General features: G+C 35.2%; 3 protein-coding genes across 3 annotated transcripts; 2 read left to right on the forward strand and 1 right to left on the reverse strand.

The window, feature by feature from the left end:
- The first annotated feature begins 1,371 nt into the window (after positions 1 to 1,371).
- On the forward strand, positions 1,372 to 1,839 carry LOC111914482 (uncharacterized). Its single transcript, XM_023910221.3, has one exon. It carries the CDS (start codon positions 1,531 to 1,533, stop codon positions 1,762 to 1,764), a length of 234 nt encoding a protein of 77 aa, XP_023765989.1. The 5' UTR covers positions 1,372 to 1,530; the 3' UTR covers positions 1,765 to 1,839.
- A 10-nt stretch (positions 1,840 to 1,849) lies between these two features.
- Positions 1,850 to 3,503, reverse strand: LOC111914444 (F-box protein At5g07610). Its single transcript, XM_052769256.1, has 2 exons — positions 2,899 to 3,503; positions 1,850 to 2,805 (listed from the first exon to the last, which is right to left on the reverse strand). The coding sequence occupies exons 1-2, from the start codon at positions 3,245 to 3,247 to the stop codon at positions 1,937 to 1,939; spliced, it is 1,218 nt and encodes a 405-aa protein (XP_052625216.1). The 5' UTR covers positions 3,248 to 3,503; the 3' UTR covers positions 1,850 to 1,936.
- Positions 3,504 to 15,307: 11,804 nt separating this feature from the next.
- On the forward strand, positions 15,308 to 15,833 carry LOC111914484 (uncharacterized). The gene has a single exon (XM_023910223.3). The coding sequence runs from the start codon at positions 15,434 to 15,436 to the stop codon at positions 15,695 to 15,697; it is 264 nt and encodes an 87-aa protein (XP_023765991.1). The 5' UTR covers positions 15,308 to 15,433; the 3' UTR covers positions 15,698 to 15,833.
- Positions 15,834 to 20,183: the final 4,350 nt, after the last annotated feature.

Consider the following 20,183-nt stretch of genomic DNA (forward strand, 5'->3'; position numbering starts at 1 on the left):
CTTGTTAAGATCGCTACTAGTCCAAGCATACTCAACAGAGATTCCATTTTCTAAAACTAATTGCTAATAGAAGGGATTACTCATTGTCTTATATGTTAGCATACAATTTCTTCTTTTACCGATGTGGGATTGGGTTTGCATCCCACCTGCGCCGCCCCTCAATAACAGTTCATCAGATCAAATCATTTTTCATATCGCCGATACTCCCGGGACACGCTCACCTGACATGGGCCATCATGAAGACTTTCAATACAAGGCTTGAAGATCAATTTCGTTGGACAGAGAATTACCACCTGCGTCGACCATATCATCGAGCTACGACCGTAGCTCTGATACTACTTGTTAGCATCGCTACTAGCCCAGCCATGCCAACATAGAAAAAACAACGAGATTTCATTTTCTAAAACCAATTGGTGATAGAAGAAATTATCCATTGCTTTATATGTTAGCATACAACTTCTTCTTTTACCGATGTGGTATTGGGTTTGCATACCAACAGTATCAACATCCGGTAGGGTCTAAATTTTATTTCCTTGAAGCTCAAGGCCTTCACACGAACAAATTATGGTCCAAAATCCCGAAATTAGAAAATTTTTGAAACAAGATTTTACACTTTGATTAGTCCACACTAGCCCCCACCACTCACTCTAAAACTAAGCCTCTTTTTATCACGGTCATCAAATTATAACAGATTGCTTAATTTTACATTTTTTTCTGAAATGGAAAACGATTTTGTGGAAACCCATCAAAATATTTCAATAATGACATTGAGTTCGGGCTCCCCAAGAGGATTTTCCTTACATGAACTATCAAAATTTTGTTTTATTTCAATATATTTTGTATTAAATTCTGGATAAAATCAAAGATGGATAACATTAATATCATCGGTACTATTTGCAACTATAGGCCGAAAAGTTGAAAGAAAAACCAATGTTCACTTTGGTAAAACCAGTGGCGTACACACGCCAACCAATTACATCGTAAATTTGATGTTTTTAAGAAAAAACAATAATCCAAAACAAAAATTTATGTTCATAACAGAAGACAACAAACAAAACATTATCTACTTACATCATACCCGTACCAAGCCTATCACCAACTTGCACACAATGAAAAACCACCAGCTTCTCCCACTGTACCTCGGCCTCCATAGCTCCAGTTTAAACCCATCTTTTAAAATTACCAAAATACCCCTCTCAAACTTAAAGGCAATCAATCAATCAATCATGTGTCCCCCATTCAAAAAGCAAATCATCTTCCGTACTAATGCAATCAACACCCTCCACTTAAATCCTCACGTATGGCCCAGGGGTATTATCGACAATTGACATAGAAAAAAAAGATATAAAACCTTCCAAAACAAAATCAGTTTTCCAATCCACACCCAGTTTTGCAAAAAACATGGTGCTCTTTTTTCCATCTCATGCAGCCTCTATTTATACTACAAACTTGAATTCCCAAATCCCAAATTATATCATCCAATTACATTTGAAACCCATTCGATTTCAAAGTTAACGAGAATCAAGAAACATGAGTTCAACAACCAGAGCATGGGTGGTGGCCGGAACAGTTGGATTGGTGGAGGCGATAAAAGATCAAGGCTTTTCACGGTGGAACTACACCATCAGAACCATCCACCACCAGAACAAACCCAACCTCCGATCATTTTCTCAGCCCAAGAACAAGAAATCATCTGATAAAGCAAGAGAGTCTGAAGAGTCTTTGAGAAAAGTCATGTACTTGAGTTGTTGGGGTCCTAATTAACTAAAATTCTAGTTTATGTTCCTTTAATTAGACTGTGTACATGATATATTATTATAGATTTACAACATTCTTGGAGATTAGTGCATCCATTAATAAAATACCAACAAATTACTTCAATAAATGCTCAAATTTTAACGTTTTTACATATACAGTATATTAAAAGTACAATACCTCAGACACCAGCGAGGGAAGGGATGAAATGAAAACAGCTTCCATTGATGAAACGACGATTCTCACGTGTAAAGTCAGAGAGCTGAAAGATGGTCTTTGGGAAGAAGCCTCCATGAACACACCTACGACTCTCAGTGGTGAAATCACGAAGCTGGGAGATTGTGTTTACCACGAACTTGTATTGTATAAGTTTCCCAGGAAGTTCGAGAACTATAAACGAATCCTCTTCTCTTCCTCCAAGAACAAGCGATTGCACCATAAAATGAAGCCCAAGGCGAGTCAGCATGCTTGGGTAAACCCTAATAACTTCTTCAAGGTCGACATGATACTTGATTGACCACTCGGAATAGTCTTTTTTAATCTCGTAAACATTCAACCTTCTGAACCTACAACAACGCACAACAAGAAGCATACCTTCACGAGATTCTGCTAAAAACTCATCGAGAATTGTGCCATAGACGGTGGTGTCAGGTGTATCTATGTCGATGTAATGAAGTTGCTCTGAATCTAGCTTCAGATATACGAGCCGATTCGGAAAGCTCATCCAGTGAATGGCGTTGTGTCCGTAAACACCTCGATCTAGATCTACCAAATCGTCTGTACTTTCGTTTGAGATCTTCCATTTGCCGGATTCTGATGAGTAAATCTCGATCATCATGACTCTGTACATGTAATTGCATACGACTTTGTAATGAGATGATTTTGATGAATCGAAAGCTAATGTCATACAGCAAATACCATCCGGATTGAAATTGTTTAGTTGTGGAAGCGTGGTAAATCGATTGGTTGTGGGATTGTAAACGTAATACTTTTGAAAATCGTTGGCGCAGAGGAGTAAACCATTGCAGGATTGTAAAATCTTAATAGAACCTGAGTCAAAACGGAGAGTCGTAAATGGAGGTCTGTTGACCAAATTCCCGAAATCCAATGGCACGTAATGATATTTATAGCGAGCGTCCCAACCTTCAAAAAAGAGACCAGAAGGGGGATCGGGGTTAGGGTTTCGGAGGAGACAGAAACTGGAGCTTTTTATGAACAAGTTCCACTGTTTCGATACGGACGTTAATTGTATGAGTGAAATCACCGGTAACCGGAGAAAAATTTCGGTTAAAAGATCTTCGCTACAAGCAATGAGATCAGCAGCAGATGAATTTGAAGATGAAGGACCGGAAGTTGAATTGGCTTTTACATTTCCTGTGTCTGTTGGCCTTATGAATGTTAGGATTCTGTCGTTGGTCTCAGTTTCCAAAGCCGTGGTAACCGTCTCCGGTGACATAGAAGTTTCCGGCGAACCTCCAACGAGGGGTTCCATGAGAATTGAGAAACGCACAAAAACGGAAGGGTGCAGAATTCTTTTGGCGCCTCTTTAATTGTGAAATTTGAACGCCTCATATTTAACTCAAATGGGGGGTTTAATTTCAAATTTACTTTTAAAGTTTTAATGCGTTAGATTGTGTTTCATCACAAAATAGTCCCCCTACTATTGCTTGATTAGCAGTTTCATCCCATGACCCAAGTTCAATAAATAAATGAGAAAACTGCATTTATGGTTTCTTACTTTTCACTTTGTACCAAAAATCTTTTAGCTTGCACTAATAATTTTTTTAGAGGTTTGATTGTAATTTTGGTCCCTAAAATTAACATATTTTAGCCGGTTAACCTAGTTAAAATAAATGAGAAAACGCACTAATTGTAGCCCACAATCAATTATCACTCCATTGGGGCTCAACCAATTCATCTGCACAATGACCTTGTTCTCTTGCATGAGAATATAAACTAAATCGATCGGGTACTGCTCGTTGAATAACTCCAAAGTGCATCCCCGATGAACCATCGTCACTCGTACAGAACGATCGTCGACAATGTCAACATCTAACAGATAATCAAACTCCCTCGGAACATCGACAAACCTCTTGCTAAGCGCGAAAGATACAATGGATCGGGTAGCCCCTGAATTAAACAAAATCAACACATGAATACCATTCACAATGAACAACCCTATACAACAACATAAATATATATACCCATAATTGAATCAGGTGTTGCACGAGCCTCCTCAGCTATCAGTTGAAATGCTTTGCTCCTAACGACTGGCGCCTCCTCCTTGCCCTGGCGACCATCGTTGATTCGCAGAGTCGTTGGTACAGGTGTTGCTACTGGTCCTACTGCTTCTAAACTCGGGCAATTGGCCTTCTTCTGGCATCGCTGATTGTAATGAAAGCAAATCAGATCAGATACCTAAGTGGTGGTGTTGGCAGTGCAATCCCTGCTGAAGTGACCCGTCCTGCTACACTTGAAGTAGCCAGAACCACCTGTCCTACAGACCCCATGCGTCTTTTTTCAAACTTGCCACATCGGCCCCGACCCTGTTGGCTCCTCGATCTCGAATCAAAAAAGTTGAGCCTCTTTCCCAAACTTTATGAAATCTGAACTGGATCCAACTTCCTCTTCTTCTCCATCTCTAGATCGATCTCCCTCTCTCTGGCTCTCGCCACCATATCATCCAGTGTCCTACAACTGGATATGCCCGCAGACTGTCTGATACCGCTCCTCAACATATCGTGATATCTCTCCTTCTTCATATACTCGTCCGCCACATATTAGGAAACCAATAAAGCCCTCTCGTGAAACATGGCGGTGATCTCCGCCACAGTCTCAGTAGTCTGGCGAAGGTCCTGAAACTCCCTCGCCAGCTGCTGGACCTCAATCACATGTGCGAACTCAGCTCGAAACCTTGTCACAAAATCCTCCCAAGTTATCGACTCAACCGCCTCGCTTCCCAAGGCGTCACCAAACTCTTCCCACTAATCACAAGCTTTGTCTTTCAGAAGATGGGATGCAAGTCTAACCTTCGACCCCTTAGAGCAACAGCTAGCACGGAAGGCATTCATGATATCTACTAACTAACACCTGCTCACAATAGGGTCCCTCTTCCTGAAAAAATTTGGCTCCCCACATGCCCAAAACTCTCGGAAAGTCAAAGAGCGACCTCGCACCATCGCCACGATCTCAAAATGAAAAGTGCCCAAGAGTTCATCCAGAATCTCCATGATACCCTCTTTGATCGTATTGAAGATCACATGAGTCTGCTCAAGAATATTGCGTGTAATCTCTAATGAAATGAATTCTCATATTTAATCATCCATGTGTTCGACTCCAAAGCCATAACCCAAACCATCACAGGCCCCCGTACCACCACCAGAACATCCTCAAGTGATCATCATGCTGAAAATAAACCATACTAACCATCAGGACACACTCAAAGAAACCCACATTCTACAAGCTCCTTGATATCATTGTGACTTCCTTGACTCAAGTACGATATCCTCTGCTTCCAGTTTTACGGGCCGAATACTACCTTCCACATCAATCCATACTTTCCTTAATGATCGTCATGAATCCACCAAGTTACTTTCCTATTAATCCAGAAAATCTCTCGCAAAGAAATGCTCATTGCATCAAAACAGCTCCTAGGTTTTCCTAGGGCTACCATCACACCACTCTTCGCCATCAGTTGCAAAAAGAACTCCCTCTAACATCATCTAACTAGCTCACGGACATAATTACATATTACCGACATCAGATAATTATTTAACTGAAAGGTCTCACAATACAACGGTTGGACTCAAACAAGAGATATGCAATAACCGTCTAAAATTATCTCCCAATAATATGTAACTTAACGTAATCACTTATCAATTAGTTGGCATTAATGGGAACTCATAAAAGCACAAAGCAAGTAGCATTATAGCTTTGAGTAATCTGAATCAAAGCATAGCCTAAATGGTCTATCCGATCTGAATCTAGCATGCAAGTCTACACGCTCATACAGTAGGCATATAAAGGCATCTCTCATAGTATTCTATCATGCAATCATGAGTAGATCCAATTCACAAATTCACAATTCAAAAGCATATCACATAAAACGTGCATGGGTATCTTGGGAAAACTTATTTGAGCTCGGTCGATTGCATGCACCACACCCCTTTCTTTATTAGAAATTAATAAAGCATTTTTTTATGGAAAATCTATCAAACCCTTAGTTTGAGTTCATACACACTTGAGTGTATGCCTGAATCCCTCAAACCAAAACTCTGATACTAATTTATAACCAAAAAAATTCACTTTTGTATTAATAAAACTATCAACCAATAATGTTTATAAAAACCATAAAGGAAATTAAAGTATGTAAACAATCATCCAGAAATACATCAAAGTCAAATAAGGCGGAAAATCATGGTGTGTACGATGCGATCATCCCGAGCTCTTCCCCTTCAAACCGGAAGTACATGAAACATAAACTATAAACAGTAAGCACAAAGCTTAGTGAGTTTTTCCCAAATTACCACATGTCATACATACAATGTGCCCTGTCTCACCTCCATCGGGCCCTGCCAGGCACATATCTGTCAGTAACATGCGATGGGCCCCACCTAACACAGTCATCAGGCCCTTCCTAGCATCGGACCCTGCCCAGTATGCATACAAACATATATAATACATGAAAGAGTCATATAAATGACTAGCATTCTAATAAACAAAGGGATGGCATTGGTTCCTTCGACCCGCCTAAACACTATGAAAAGACTCACCTCGATCAGCTGATACAAAAATAACGATTGTGTAACATCCCGACTCTCAAGTATGATATTTAATTATTTTATTTCTTTTTGACAGGGTAACTTGACGAGTTGAAAGCACCAACTCGCCGAGTAGAGGATATTAGGGCCACGAGATTTTAGAGTCTACTCGACGAGTCGGAGGACCCCGACTCGACGAGTAAGAGTTGAGTGAGAAAACCCTAATTTTTAGGGTTTGTGTCCTATTTAAAGGACCTTAAGCCCTCATTTCTACCACCCTTGTCACCCTAATACCCTGTGTGAAACCCTAATCGAGCTATAACCTTGTATGTGAGAAAGAAAGGATAATATTGTGAGTTTTAGTGCATTCTTGGAGGAACGTTGAAGAGCTTTGACGAGAATGAGCTTTTGGATATGGTGTTCATTAATTCCTAGCTTCTATTTGAAGGTAAAAAGTCACCACCTTGCTCGTTGTTTTGTTAGATCTTGTTTTTAGGGAATTTAGAGCCTTTTTCCCATCCTTCTTGGAGTTCTAGAGTGTTATTAGATTGTCATGGAGTTGAGACTCTAGATCTGGACATATTAAGGTCCAATGAGCCCAAAGATCCAAGCTCTATCAAGCTTTGGGCAAGTCTCCATGTATGAAACCCTTTATGGAGCTTGTTTTGGCTTTTTGAGCCATTGATGTCATGCATGAACGTAAAGCTTGCAACTTTACGTGATAAGTGAGCCTTAGAAGGTTAGAACCAGAGTATGAGACATCACTTCTGCCTAAAATCGTCTGAATGAGAAAAATGGAATGAAGGGACTCGACGAGTCGGTGAGCAGACTCGGCGAGTTGATTAGGGTTTCCCCGATGAGTCTGGATGCGTTGTAACTTGGCGAGTTAGTGTATGACATCCCCATTTTCTCAGCCAGAAAAGACTGATTTTGTTTATGCTTTATAAAAATCAGAGTACCTCTTTTAATAAAAATGTTACGGAATTTGTTCCCAGTAAAACATGATAAATACGTTATCATAGCATTGCCGAACAAAAAGTGTTTTTATTAATTTTAAAACATTTGGGATGTCATCATCAATACATAAACATAAACATAAACATAACTTACATTCATTATCACTAGTGATTTATATCTACTTAATCTCTCAGTGTAATGTGACTTAATATCAACACCTATGATATCAATAAGCTGAGTGGGTCGGGTTGGGAAACCTGGTGAGTACATAGGGTTTTCAACCCACAATAATATAATTATTATGTTTAAACAATCAAACAATCAACCCAATTCCCCATCCCCATTATCTTCTTTACTCTTAAGGATCTATCCTAAGAGTCATCTATCTGCATTCGTTTATTCCGAAGTCCCTTGCTTCCAGGGTTATAGGACTGGCACTAAATCCATAGCTGCCAATGCTCGTTCGTAAAACACTAATTCCATAGTTGCTATAGTTTATTCATCAGGTACTAAATCCATAGCTACCAGTGTTTATCTAATAGGTACTAAGTCCATAGCTACCAATTCCTAACATGTACTAAGTCCATAGCTACCAGTGTTTGTCCAATAGGCACTAAGTCCATAGCTGCCGATGTTATTTATTAGGCACTAAGTCTATAGTTGCCAATGTTTACTCACATCATCTTTTATCTGTCATCATTCATATACCCATGTCACACCCAGCATATTTGTATATATAAAATATGAATATAGTTTATAAAAACGTTCATCCAGCATAGACAACAAGTATTCAGATAATATGCACACATAGCACGTAGTTTAGATAAAATACTTCATATCTATATGTAAGATGAAAGTAACTATGCATTCACCTGGAAAAGGTGGTGACTCGACACTCGGACAGCACTTCGTTATCTCAAAATAATTTTCCCTCGACAAAACCTAGTATCAATACCACCAGGATTTAATCTAACGTTAACCGCGACTATTTAATAGTCTAGCTATTATTATTATTATATTAGCGTTAAACAACACTATATATAACTCATAATAATAGCTCAAATAATTATTTTAAGAACCTAATTAAAAATTGCGTAGGCGTAGCTCACTTACAACGGGTTTTAAAGAAAATCAGGTTTCGCTTGGAGCAGCGTTTCAAAACCGAAAGACCTTTTTTCTCAGGACTCCGGGAGCCTCGGGGCTTCCTTCGGGTGCTAGGGGGGTTCCCTAGGGTTTATGAGGGTTTAGGAACCTTAGAGAGAGAAACTAGTGAGAGAAAGAATGAGTTTTGGTGTGAAAATCTCGGCTGCCTTCGCACCTCTATTTATAGGTGCGAGGTGTCGCAGGTACGTGTTGCGTTCCCTTTGTCTACGTGGGGCATAGCTTCGGTCGTACCACACGTGTCGCGGAGCTGCTGGGGTGACGTGGACCTCCTCGGATAGCATGAAGGATACGAAGTACGCGTAGCGTTCCCTTCGGCCGCGTTGCGTTCTTCTTGTACGCGCTACATAGCGAGCCAGCTGTCACCCATCCGAAGCGAGTCCGTGGTCAGGAAGCAACGGCTGAGATGCGGCCACGTCATCACGATCGCATCAGGCTTCGCAAATTCGAGTGCAAATTTTAAAAATTCATAACTTTTGCGTACGAGCTCTGTTTTCGACGTTCTTTAAATCCACGTGAAGGCGGGAACGTACTCTACAACTTTCGTTTAGACTTTGTCGGCTAATTTTGATTCTATTTTAAAATTTCTATTATTAACATGCCGAAACAGGATTGGTCCGTTAAAAATTCATAACTTCTTCATCCGACGTCCGTTTTCGTCTGTCTTTTTATCGTTACGCTACAAATAACGAGATCTTCGATTCTCGTTTAGGTTGTGTCGGCTAAAAACCGCTCAATCTAATATTCGAACTTCGGGTTGTACACTACTAAGCCGAAACTTCGAAAAATCATAACTTCCTCATACGAACTCAGATTTGGGCGTTCTTTTTATGGATGCTCTCGGTTTAACAAATTCTACGACTTTCGTTTAGATCGCTATGGCTGTATAACGCTCCATCGTAAATTCACTATTCACGCTTCCTAGTGTCGTGTCGGTTCCGTCACGAAAACTTGGATGGGTCATCTCAGATTTCGGCGTTCTTTATATGTACAGAACCCTTGAGACATATTATACAACTTGGTTAAGATTATTTATTCTAAATAATCTTTTGCCGAAAAGTCGTTTTCGACCCCTATTATCTCTAAATTGACTAGCCCGGATCTGCGGGCGTTACATGGTGAGACAACTCGACGAGTTGAGTTTGACTTTTATGATAATTTTGAGAAAAAAGAAGGAAATCGACGAGACGCAATGATGCACTTGACGAGTTGGGTCAACATGGACTGTTGACTCGAGTGTTGACTTCTGTTGACTTTTAGGGTCTGATCAAGACTTGGATTATGGAGACAATGGAGGGGTAAAATGGTCTTTTACCCATTCCAAGAGTTAAAGAGAGGGAGAGAGAGAGCTTAACTGAATTTATTTAGAGTTGTGGTTATAAGTGTTAATTAGAGATGATTATGACATGTAGGCGGGGATTAGACTGTTCGAGGGGTACGAGGTTTACTTGCTTGCTTACAAGGTGAGTCTTCTCACTCTACTTACCATGAGTAGTAATTTTGTGTGACCGAAGGGTCTTGTATACTATTATTTAGTATTTGTGATATCTTGCATTATGTGTTTGTGGTTTATGTTGTGTATTATTTTGAGCATTATTGAGTTAGGACCGGAGGGTCCAACCCGAGTTGTGGGATCGGAGGGTCTCCACTGAGACACATTGACCGGAGAGTCTTCATTGAGATATAGCCATGAGAGGCTAATGAGATGTGTGTGGTATTTTGGGGAACTCACTAAGCTTTGTACTTACCGTGTTATGTGTTATGTGTTTCAGGTACTTCTCAGGATCACGGGAAAATGCCGACTTAATTGTACACACGAGATGGAGTTTATGTTTTTGAGGATCCTAGATTTTATCAAACAATTTATGAATTTGTGTTTTTGACTATTTGACCATTGTGGTTTTGGAAATGTGATATTGAGAATTATATGATTTTGAAAATGAAAAATTTGTTTGAAAATTTACGGTGTTACAGCTCGGGCTGTTGAACCCTAAAATCCCCACACTAAATCACAAATAATAAAACCCTAATTAGCAATTAGGCCATTAACCGAAACTGAGAGTCCAATCCTTATATAAAGATTAAAAGACCCTTTTTCCCTTCCTACCATAGGCCTAATAACCTATAGCCCAAGCCCAAGAGTCCTAAAGATCAAGAAATGGCCTAATAAGGGTTCTTGCGAGTACACCCTGTGTACCACTAGTTACGCCCCGCGTACAAGCAGTTACAACGAAGGAAATCGGGGCTCAGACGTGTTACGCTGAGCGTACACCTTGGTATGCCCCATTTACTCCTCCAAAAGCCAAAGCTCATTATTAAGCAGTTAATGATTAAGTCCAAATGCCCAAAACACAGATCTTGCTCAAGGGAAACATATTAAATGATAAAGTCCTCAACTTGATTCCTTTGCATGACTCAAAGAGACTCAAGTCCAAGATTTAACATCCTACTTCCATTAAATGATCATTAACTCATGTATGGTTGATCTCCAATCATCAAGATGCAAACTTTATGAGTTGTGAACCTTAGGAACATCAAAAGGATAACCCAAATCTTATGGAGTAACATTTACTCACAACAACTCACTCATGGGACCAAAATGTGCTCAAAACATAACTAGTCCAAGATCTAAGCATGGAATAGCCAAGGTCAAGACTTTATATCTCTACGAAGCTGAAAAAGATTCATAGACCCTGGATCTACAAGCTCCTACTTGATCAATGCTCCTTCCCAATCTTCTCCAAGATACCCCAAACACACACAATGACCAACTTTCTCTAGAAATGGGTTAAGGTTTCGAGATAGAGCTTAAAGAGGCAATGGAAGCTGGTAATGAGAGAACATTGGCGTATAAGGTTGCTTAAATAGGGCCTAAAACCTAAAAATTAAGGTTTAACCAATGACCACATACGCCCAACGTATGCACCCGACCTCCACATTTTCATTTAAAGCCATAAAGGAACAATTTTGCAAATAATTTTCATTCCAAAGGTCAAAATGTAAAATACTTTCAATCGCGTGTTATATTGTCGACCCAAATCCTTGCGACCAAATCCCAAGAATATATTGTTGGGTTGTCATACCAACAAATTAATATGGGGTAAATGGTTAAAAAGAAATTTTATTGGTCATTTCTATAAATGGTCAATATATTATGTTTTTATAGAAGTAAATATAAGATGTTTAATAAAATATATGTATTATAGAAGTAAATATAAGATGTTTACATAAAATATATGATTATTTTCGGTTATTGAACGAAACCAAATAAATAATACAAAAACTAAAAACTTAAGTTAAATTTTCATTAAAATATTATATATTGTAAAACTAGGTGTGAGACCCATGTATTACATGAGTTTAATTAAAAATAAATAAATATGAATATTAATAATTTGAAATTTTTGAATTTATAAGAAAAATAAGAAAAATTTTGAATTATTAAAATTAATGAGGTTTTAATGTATTGAATACATTACATATATAAACATTTTCTAATAAATACCTTACATATATACTACCTTACATATTAAATGTGGAATTTTAATTTAATAAAATAAAAAATACAATAAAATGACAAGTGGAAAATAGAAAATTTAAAAATTCTACAAAATATCATGTGTCCAAATGAATAAAAAGATGACATGTGCCAAAAAAAAATATTCATTTATTAGAGTAGATGGTAAATATGATGCACTTAATTTTAGTTAGTTTCTTTTTATTTAACTAATGATAATATTTTTTTTAAACAGAGAACATTTTCCTAAGTAAGAAGTTTTGGACACCCATCGAAAATATTTATTTGTTGTTAATTTTATAAAATTCAAATATTTTAAGGTTAAATAAAACAATCAAATGGTTAAACCAAACAAATTATAATTATAACAATTTTATAAATTTAAAGTTTTGTGTAATTATTAAAAACAATAAGAGTCTCATTTATGTGATAAAAAATATTTTTAAACTAAACAAAAATATGAACTATTATTAGTTTAGTCTTTATATAATAGGAAAATGACTTTGTAGCCAATAAATTATTAGTTATGTATATATTTAGTTATTTTATCTTTTTGTTCTTTTTTCTTACATGATTTTATATATTTTGGTTCAAGAAATATAATTGTTTAGTTATAGTTAATTTACATGTTCAATAAACATCATTAAACTTACATTTATCGTTCAAAAATACCATTAAACTCATAGTTTTGTATATGATTTATCATTAAACTAATTGTTGTATATATTTAAACACTTTCATTTTTTTCGACAATCATTGGTATATGATTATCTTCTCTAGACAACACATCTTAATATGAGTACACATAGATATCTATCTATGGAAAATAAAATTCATCATCAGTTGATCCAAGTGAGCCATAATGAAGTTTCACACTCACTCTTACTTATAACATGCTCGGTTGAAAAACAATATAGTTTTTCTTTCTTACTGTCGCTCATGCTTTTGTCAGAATCGCACATACAATGTTTCCAACCTTCACAGATTGAGATCCTTAGGAGAATTAGATTGAGATATCATGACTCTCTAGTTCAATCTCAACTGTGGGCCAACGAACCCAATCAGAACAAACTTGACACCGGAAAACATAACTTAATTGTTCTTTGTCAAATAATAAATGTGATGTTTGTTGCGTGAGGTGGACGATGGTAGTGGGAGTGGATGATGATGATCAAGGAAAATAATTGATATGTAGTTTAATAGTAATTTTTGTATAATATAGTTTAATAATAAATCATGTATAAAAACTTAGATTATATAATTTCCGATAATAATAATAAATGTTAAACAACTTAAATGCGTTTATTACCCTGTTTTATTCTTATAAAAATAACTAAATAGATATAAAATTAATAATTTATTACCCTGTTTTTAGTTATCGTTTTATATTGAAATGATAAATATTTTTGTAAGACAGTGTCATGGCTGACTCCAGAGTCCAATGGGGAATTTTAGCAGTCCAATTGGTCGAAAAAACCAGTAGTTTTTTTTTTCCAAGTGGTAGCCTCCTCCTGTTTTTATCCCTAAAACCAGGAGCTCTTTTACTCCTTGTACTCTTTCCTTCTAAGCTCTATTTAAACGCATCTTTACATATTTAAAATCATCGCAATCAAAAGTCTTTCGTACCACATCTTACAAGAAATAACCCATTTGATTTCAGCATCTACAAGTTTCCGAAAGCATGAGTTCAGGAAGCAAAGTATGGATGGTGGCCGGAACTGTTGGATTGGTGGAGGCGCTCAAAGATCAAGGCTTTGCAAGGTGGAATACCACCATCAGGTCCATCCACCACCACGCCAAGTCCAATCTCCGATCAATCTCCCACACCAAGAACCTGCCACAGCCGGCGGCCATGGCTTCAAGCAGAGCCATGGAAGAGAAAGCAAAGCGATCAGAGGATTCACTCAGAAAAGTCATGTACTTGAGCTGTTGGGGTCCCAACTGATAAAATAAATCTTTTTCACCTGTTTTTAGGTTAGATAGATACGCAAAGTCTGTACATGTAATTATGAATGACGTACAACCTTCAATGGAGAAAAGCAAGAAAAATTTTGATCATGTATTATGAATCCAGTATTCAAGTTTTGTAAATTTACTTGTTGGAAAATTAAGATTTGATTTAGTTGCGCTTATGTTCTCATTTGTGTGATTTTTTCATTTATAAAGGCCATTCGTATAATCATACATGTAATAATTTCATTTTGTATATTTGTTTTATGTACATTCATGGGACCACATCAACACGATCAACATAGATGGTGTTCATTTGCTAAAGATTCTATTAGATTCATTTTTTTTATGCATATGATATAAGATGATTTGGGTGGAGTTGTTATGGAAAAGTGGAGAGACAAATGTGGCCAAAGGAAAGCCTAACTTAAAACTAACCCTTAGAGGAATCGTGAAATTCAATAAACAAATCCCTATTGTATTTAAGTGTAATATGTTATGTATTTTTTATTTCATTTTCGAGATATTTTATATAATTTGGTGGAATCGCTTTATTTTCATATTTTATAGATGTTTTGTAAAGTATTTGATGATTGAATCATGTTTTGTATCATGCTCGATCGAGTCAATCAAATACATATTACCTTGTTTTCGAGCCTATAAATGCCTTGTTATCTTTTTGTATATATTTGTAAATATAGTGGTATATGAAGCCATTAGAAATGTTTAATTTCTAATAGATAATGTTAGGGAAAAAATCACTTTCATAGTGTTTTATGAATATAAATCACTTTAATATAAATTATATATATAAAAAAACGAATGACCAAATATTATATAAAAAATATAATTTGTTTTTATGATAGGGTTATATAAGTTAATAACCAAACAGGCTATTGTCAAAATGATAAGTTTTAAATATCAAGAAAGGATATACATGTAAGAAAAAATATATATACACACAAACATAATTGATCATTATCTTATCAAAGTATTTTGTTTGGTTTTGTATAGTACATCCACTCACTGCTTGCGTCATGCAACACTTGGATATTATCCATTGATAATTAGAAATCATTTGGAAAGAGAAACCGTATTTGTTAGTTGGCGTCGAAGGGCATATTTGACAATTCACTACCATTAAACCATTGGCTCTTCCAAGTCTCTGGCCTCCTGTTTTTACCGCTAAATTTGGGGCTTCTCTAACTCTCTCCATCTCTATTTAAAACCAGTCTTCTCTTTCCCTAACTCATATGAATCCATCTAACAAATCTCTAATACCATTCAAACTAGAAAACCCCTTTCCATTTTAGCATCTTAAGAAGTCGAAAAGATGAGCTCCACAAGCAGAGCATGGATGGTGGCAGCAACTGTCGGATTGGTGGAGGCACTCAAGGATCAAGGCTTTGCACGATGGAACACCACCATCAGGGCAGTCCACCACCACGCCAAGTCCAATCTCCGATCAATTTCTCAGACCAAGAAGTTGTCTTCGCCGGCGGCCATGGCTTCAGGCGGAGGCGTAGAAGCGAGGGCGAAGCAATCAGAGGAGTCGTTGAGAAAAGTCATGTATTTGAGCTGTTGGGGTCCCAATTGATGAAAACCCTTTGCAGATGTTATTAATTTTAGGCACCTAGATACCAGATTAAATGTACATGTAATTATGCATTGTGTATAACATTTATAACGAACTGAAAATCGTTATTATGAAAATACAACCTAATTTTGTGTCATGATTTGATGTTATTCCGAAATATACATTATTTGTTATCGAAAACATTTACACTGAGGCCTAAAACTGCTAAATTTGGAAAACCAAATATTAAATTATACATGTTCTTTCATTGGGTTGACCATATAAAAACAATAGGTTCCTTTTATAGAACCCTACTTTCACTTATTTTATTTATAACATTGTATTGTATTATGACAAATCTATCAAATTAAGTTTTTTCTTTGTATGTGTTACAGTAAATATGTTGTAAGTTCCCTAAAATATCCTCTAGTGAAAATCTTTTAAAACCATTTTTATAAAGTAACGTACATTGCAATCTCTTGCATTTAGCCTATATTTTACAAAATTTAGGTAATGCCCGGCCGAACAAAGAACATGTAAATGGTTATGTTTGTTGGTCGGGTGATTGATGGGAAATTAATAGACAAATTCTATTTTCTTTCATAACATCAAACATAGATAATTTTGTTACTATGATTTGTAAAAAGTTAAGTACATAGCCATTATTGGATAAAAATATAAGTATTTTGCTATTATTTGTTGAAAAGAAAAAGTACGTTGCTATTATTTGTTAAATAGATAGCTATGTTGCTACTATTTGTAAAAATAGATAAGTTCATTTTTATTATTGGATTAAAAGGTAAGTATGTTGCTATTATTGGTCGAAAAGAAAAGCATGTTGTTATTATTTGTTAAAAAGATAAGTATGTTGCTATTATTTGTAAAAAAAGATAAGTTCATTGTTATTATTGGATTAAAAGGTAAGTGTATTGCTATTATTTTTTAAAAAGATAAGTATGATACTATTATTTGTTAAAAATAAGTGGGTTGATATTATTAGTTCAAAAAAGTTAATTATATTGGTATTATTGGTTAAAAAGATAAATACGATGGTTATTAGTTAAAAAGATAAGTACAATGCATTAATAAGAAAAATACAGACGCACATAAAAAGTTATTGAAAGTACAACATGAATAAATAAAAGTACGATCTATGATTAGGCATGAATTACTTTAAAAATACAATGTTATAATTGGGCCATTGTTTTCATTGTATATACAAAGTACAATGCATTAATAAGAAAAATACAAACACACACACACATAAAGAGAACTACATTGCTATTATTGACATAAAGAAGATCGTGAAACTATTTCACTCATCATGTTGACATAAATCCCTGATTACATTATTAAATATTGGGAAGCCTACACATAGGATTATATGAAACGATTTTGATGAAAATGTTGTCAATATGTTTATATAAGTATATGAACGTGCTACCCCTGTACAACAACTATGTCCCTATATTTCAACACCCATACTCCACACCCTGTTTGTTTTTCTCCTTGGAAATATGCAATAATCCTAAAACAACTACCCATGCTACCACATTCGTCCCCTACTAGGAGTGCAAACGAACCAAGCTACTCGTGAGCTACTCGGGATCGAATCGTTAAAAGTTCGACTCAAAACCGATTTTAAATGAGCCTAAGCCAAGCTCAAGCTTAATATTAAGCTTGTTTATTAAGCGAGCCCGAGCTCGAGCCTATGTCACTAAGCTTGATTAGGCTCGTGAGCTTAAACGAGCCTATATATAATATAATTTATTATTATTTTTATATATTAAAATAAAAACATATTTGAAGAATTAGGGATTTAGGGTATTAGTAAATGAGCTTCTTAACGAGCTCGAATAAAGCTTAAGCTTAGTTAGGCATATTAGACAAAAAAATGAGTCGAGCTCAAGCCTGAGTCAAGCTTGCATAATTCTTTACGATTTCGAGTTGAGATCGATACAATAAAGCTTGAATCGAGCCGAGCCTGGATAGGCTCGGGCTCGACTCAGCTTATTTGTACCTCTATCTCCCACATCGCTATCTTTCCCCACATTTCGACTTCCATACTCTAAATATCATTTATTTCTATAGAAAAAGGAAAAAATTGACTATACAAATTAAATATGTTGACATTTCTCTCAAATATATAAAAATGGTATAATTTCTATAAAAAAAACCATAAGTACAGTGTTACTGTAAAAAAAAGCAGGTTTGTTATTTTTGTAAATAAATATAAGTAGGTTGATATTATTGTCAAAAAATTAAGTATGTTGTTATTTTTGTCAAAAAAAAATATTAGTTGGTTATTAACTATGTTAATAGATACAGGTAGTTACAATTGTAGCTAATAAAACCACATAAGCAACTAATGCTTCTTTGCTACCTCTACATTTCCATTTATCTCTCCCACATGAAATGATTTCTTTAATAATGATAAGTGAATGTAAATCGCTACTAAAACTTGTTCTGGTTGATCACTGTTCCCACATTTTATCATTGAACTAGTATGTGATAAAAATTCAGAATCTTTAGCATAAAAACACTTACATCTTTAGATTTTGATCTTAAAATGAAAGTTGTTGCATTTTAAGATATAATTTAAATGAAAGAGCTCTATGAATGTGTAGATATATAGATATTTCACCATTATCAGGTTGTACTTGCATTGAAACAGAGATTGCAAATAAGTAAAAAAAGCAACGAAGAAGGGAGAGATGTAGAAGGCAATATTGTTCTCATACTCGAATTCAAGAAAATTTAACTACATTCACTTGGCATTGAGAAATCCATCACCCAATTACAATTAGTTGATCTAATACAACAAAAGGAATTAAAGATATGTTTTATGTTTGGTATTAAGGAGGTTAATTTGGGAAAAAGCAAACCTCTCTTCCTCGTAGTCTTCGTGCTCTCTTACATCAGTGTTCCATGCAACATGTCAAATTTGACTACATTCACTTGGTACAGAGTTTGATTTTTATAGTCTATTTGATATGAAGTACGTGTTTTATCTGAAAAAACATGCCTTAGTTAGATTTTCGTAGATATTTTACATGAGAAGATTACAAAATAGTCAATATTCTTAATTGCTTTGCAGAAAATAGTCAAAAAGCCCAACATTACAAAAATATCTATAAAAATGCAGATGGATTAAACCCATCTGCAATTACGCCCATTGATTTACGAATGTACAAGTCGGTAAAACACGGACGCACATTATGACTTGTACGTCCGCATATGTTTTTTTAGCTTTCTTTCCAGTATAAATATCCTCACACCTCACTAAAATCTCAGATGAACTAAGTTCATTTGCGATTTCCTCTTAAGTTCATCTGCGATTTTCCACAATATTATTTATTTATTATTTTTTATTTTAACTATGAAATTGATAGAGTTTGACAATGAAACAACCATATTGTATATAAAGACTTACAACGCAAACCAAATATTCATTCATTTTATTAAAGACGTTTCAAACAAATTTTCCAAAGAAGTAACAATAAGTGATAATTTTTTTGCAAGACTATATATAGTATGGTTATTCCGTAGCCAAACCTTATAAATTTCGTAGTTAAAATCAATTTTTTTTAATAAAATTGCGCAAAATCGCAGATGAACTTCAAAGGAAATCACAGATAAACTAAATTCATATGCGATTTTAGTGAGGTGTGAGGGTATTTATACCGGAAAAGAAAAACTATTTGCGAATGTACAACTCATAATGCACATCCTTGTTTTACCGACTTGTACATTTGCACATCAATGGGTGAAATCATAGATGGGTTTAACCCATCTAAGATTTTGATGATTATTTTTCGTAATGTTGATGTTGTTTTGGATTTTTTTTTTCTGTAAAGTAATTAAGGAAATTGGCTATTTTTATAATTTTCTCATGATATATTGTTGAGGTTGACATTGTGAAAAACTTCATTTTACATATAACAAGTTTACAAAAATCTAGAAAAAAAATCTTATAAAATTTTCGTAGTTCTCATAGCTAAAATTGTAATATCTTTATCGTATGCTTTGTATTTTAAAAATTGGTTATTTCCATAAAAGACTCTATATGTTGATTTTTTTTCTTTTTAGACCTAAAACCTTTTTCTTTTCTGAAAACGATCCAATTTTTACATGTTACTTGTTATTTTAGATCCTAACAGGTCACCAAAAAGGAAATTAAATATTTTTATTTAATAAAAGACCCTATATTTTGTACTTTTTTCCAGTTTAGAACTTAAATATTTTTATTTCAAGACTAGTTGTATAAAAACATGATTATATCCTTTTAGTTTAAACATAAACATCGATTTAAACAATTTAAACAATATAACTATTATGCCTACATTTATTTATGATTAAACAATTCTTTGTCCACATATATTTAAAAAAAAAGTAGTTGTCAAAGCTATTTCTTCACTACACCAAGTTCATGTAGCTTAATTTCATCAAGGCATAAAAAACACAATTATATTCTTTTAGTTTAAATAATAGACAATGATTTATGTTC

The sequence above is a fragment of the Lactuca sativa genome, chromosome 3 (assembly GCF_002870075.4).
Source record: "Lactuca sativa cultivar Salinas chromosome 3, Lsat_Salinas_v11, whole genome shotgun sequence".
NCBI classification, from domain to species: Eukaryota; Viridiplantae; Streptophyta; class Magnoliopsida; order Asterales; family Asteraceae; genus Lactuca; species Lactuca sativa.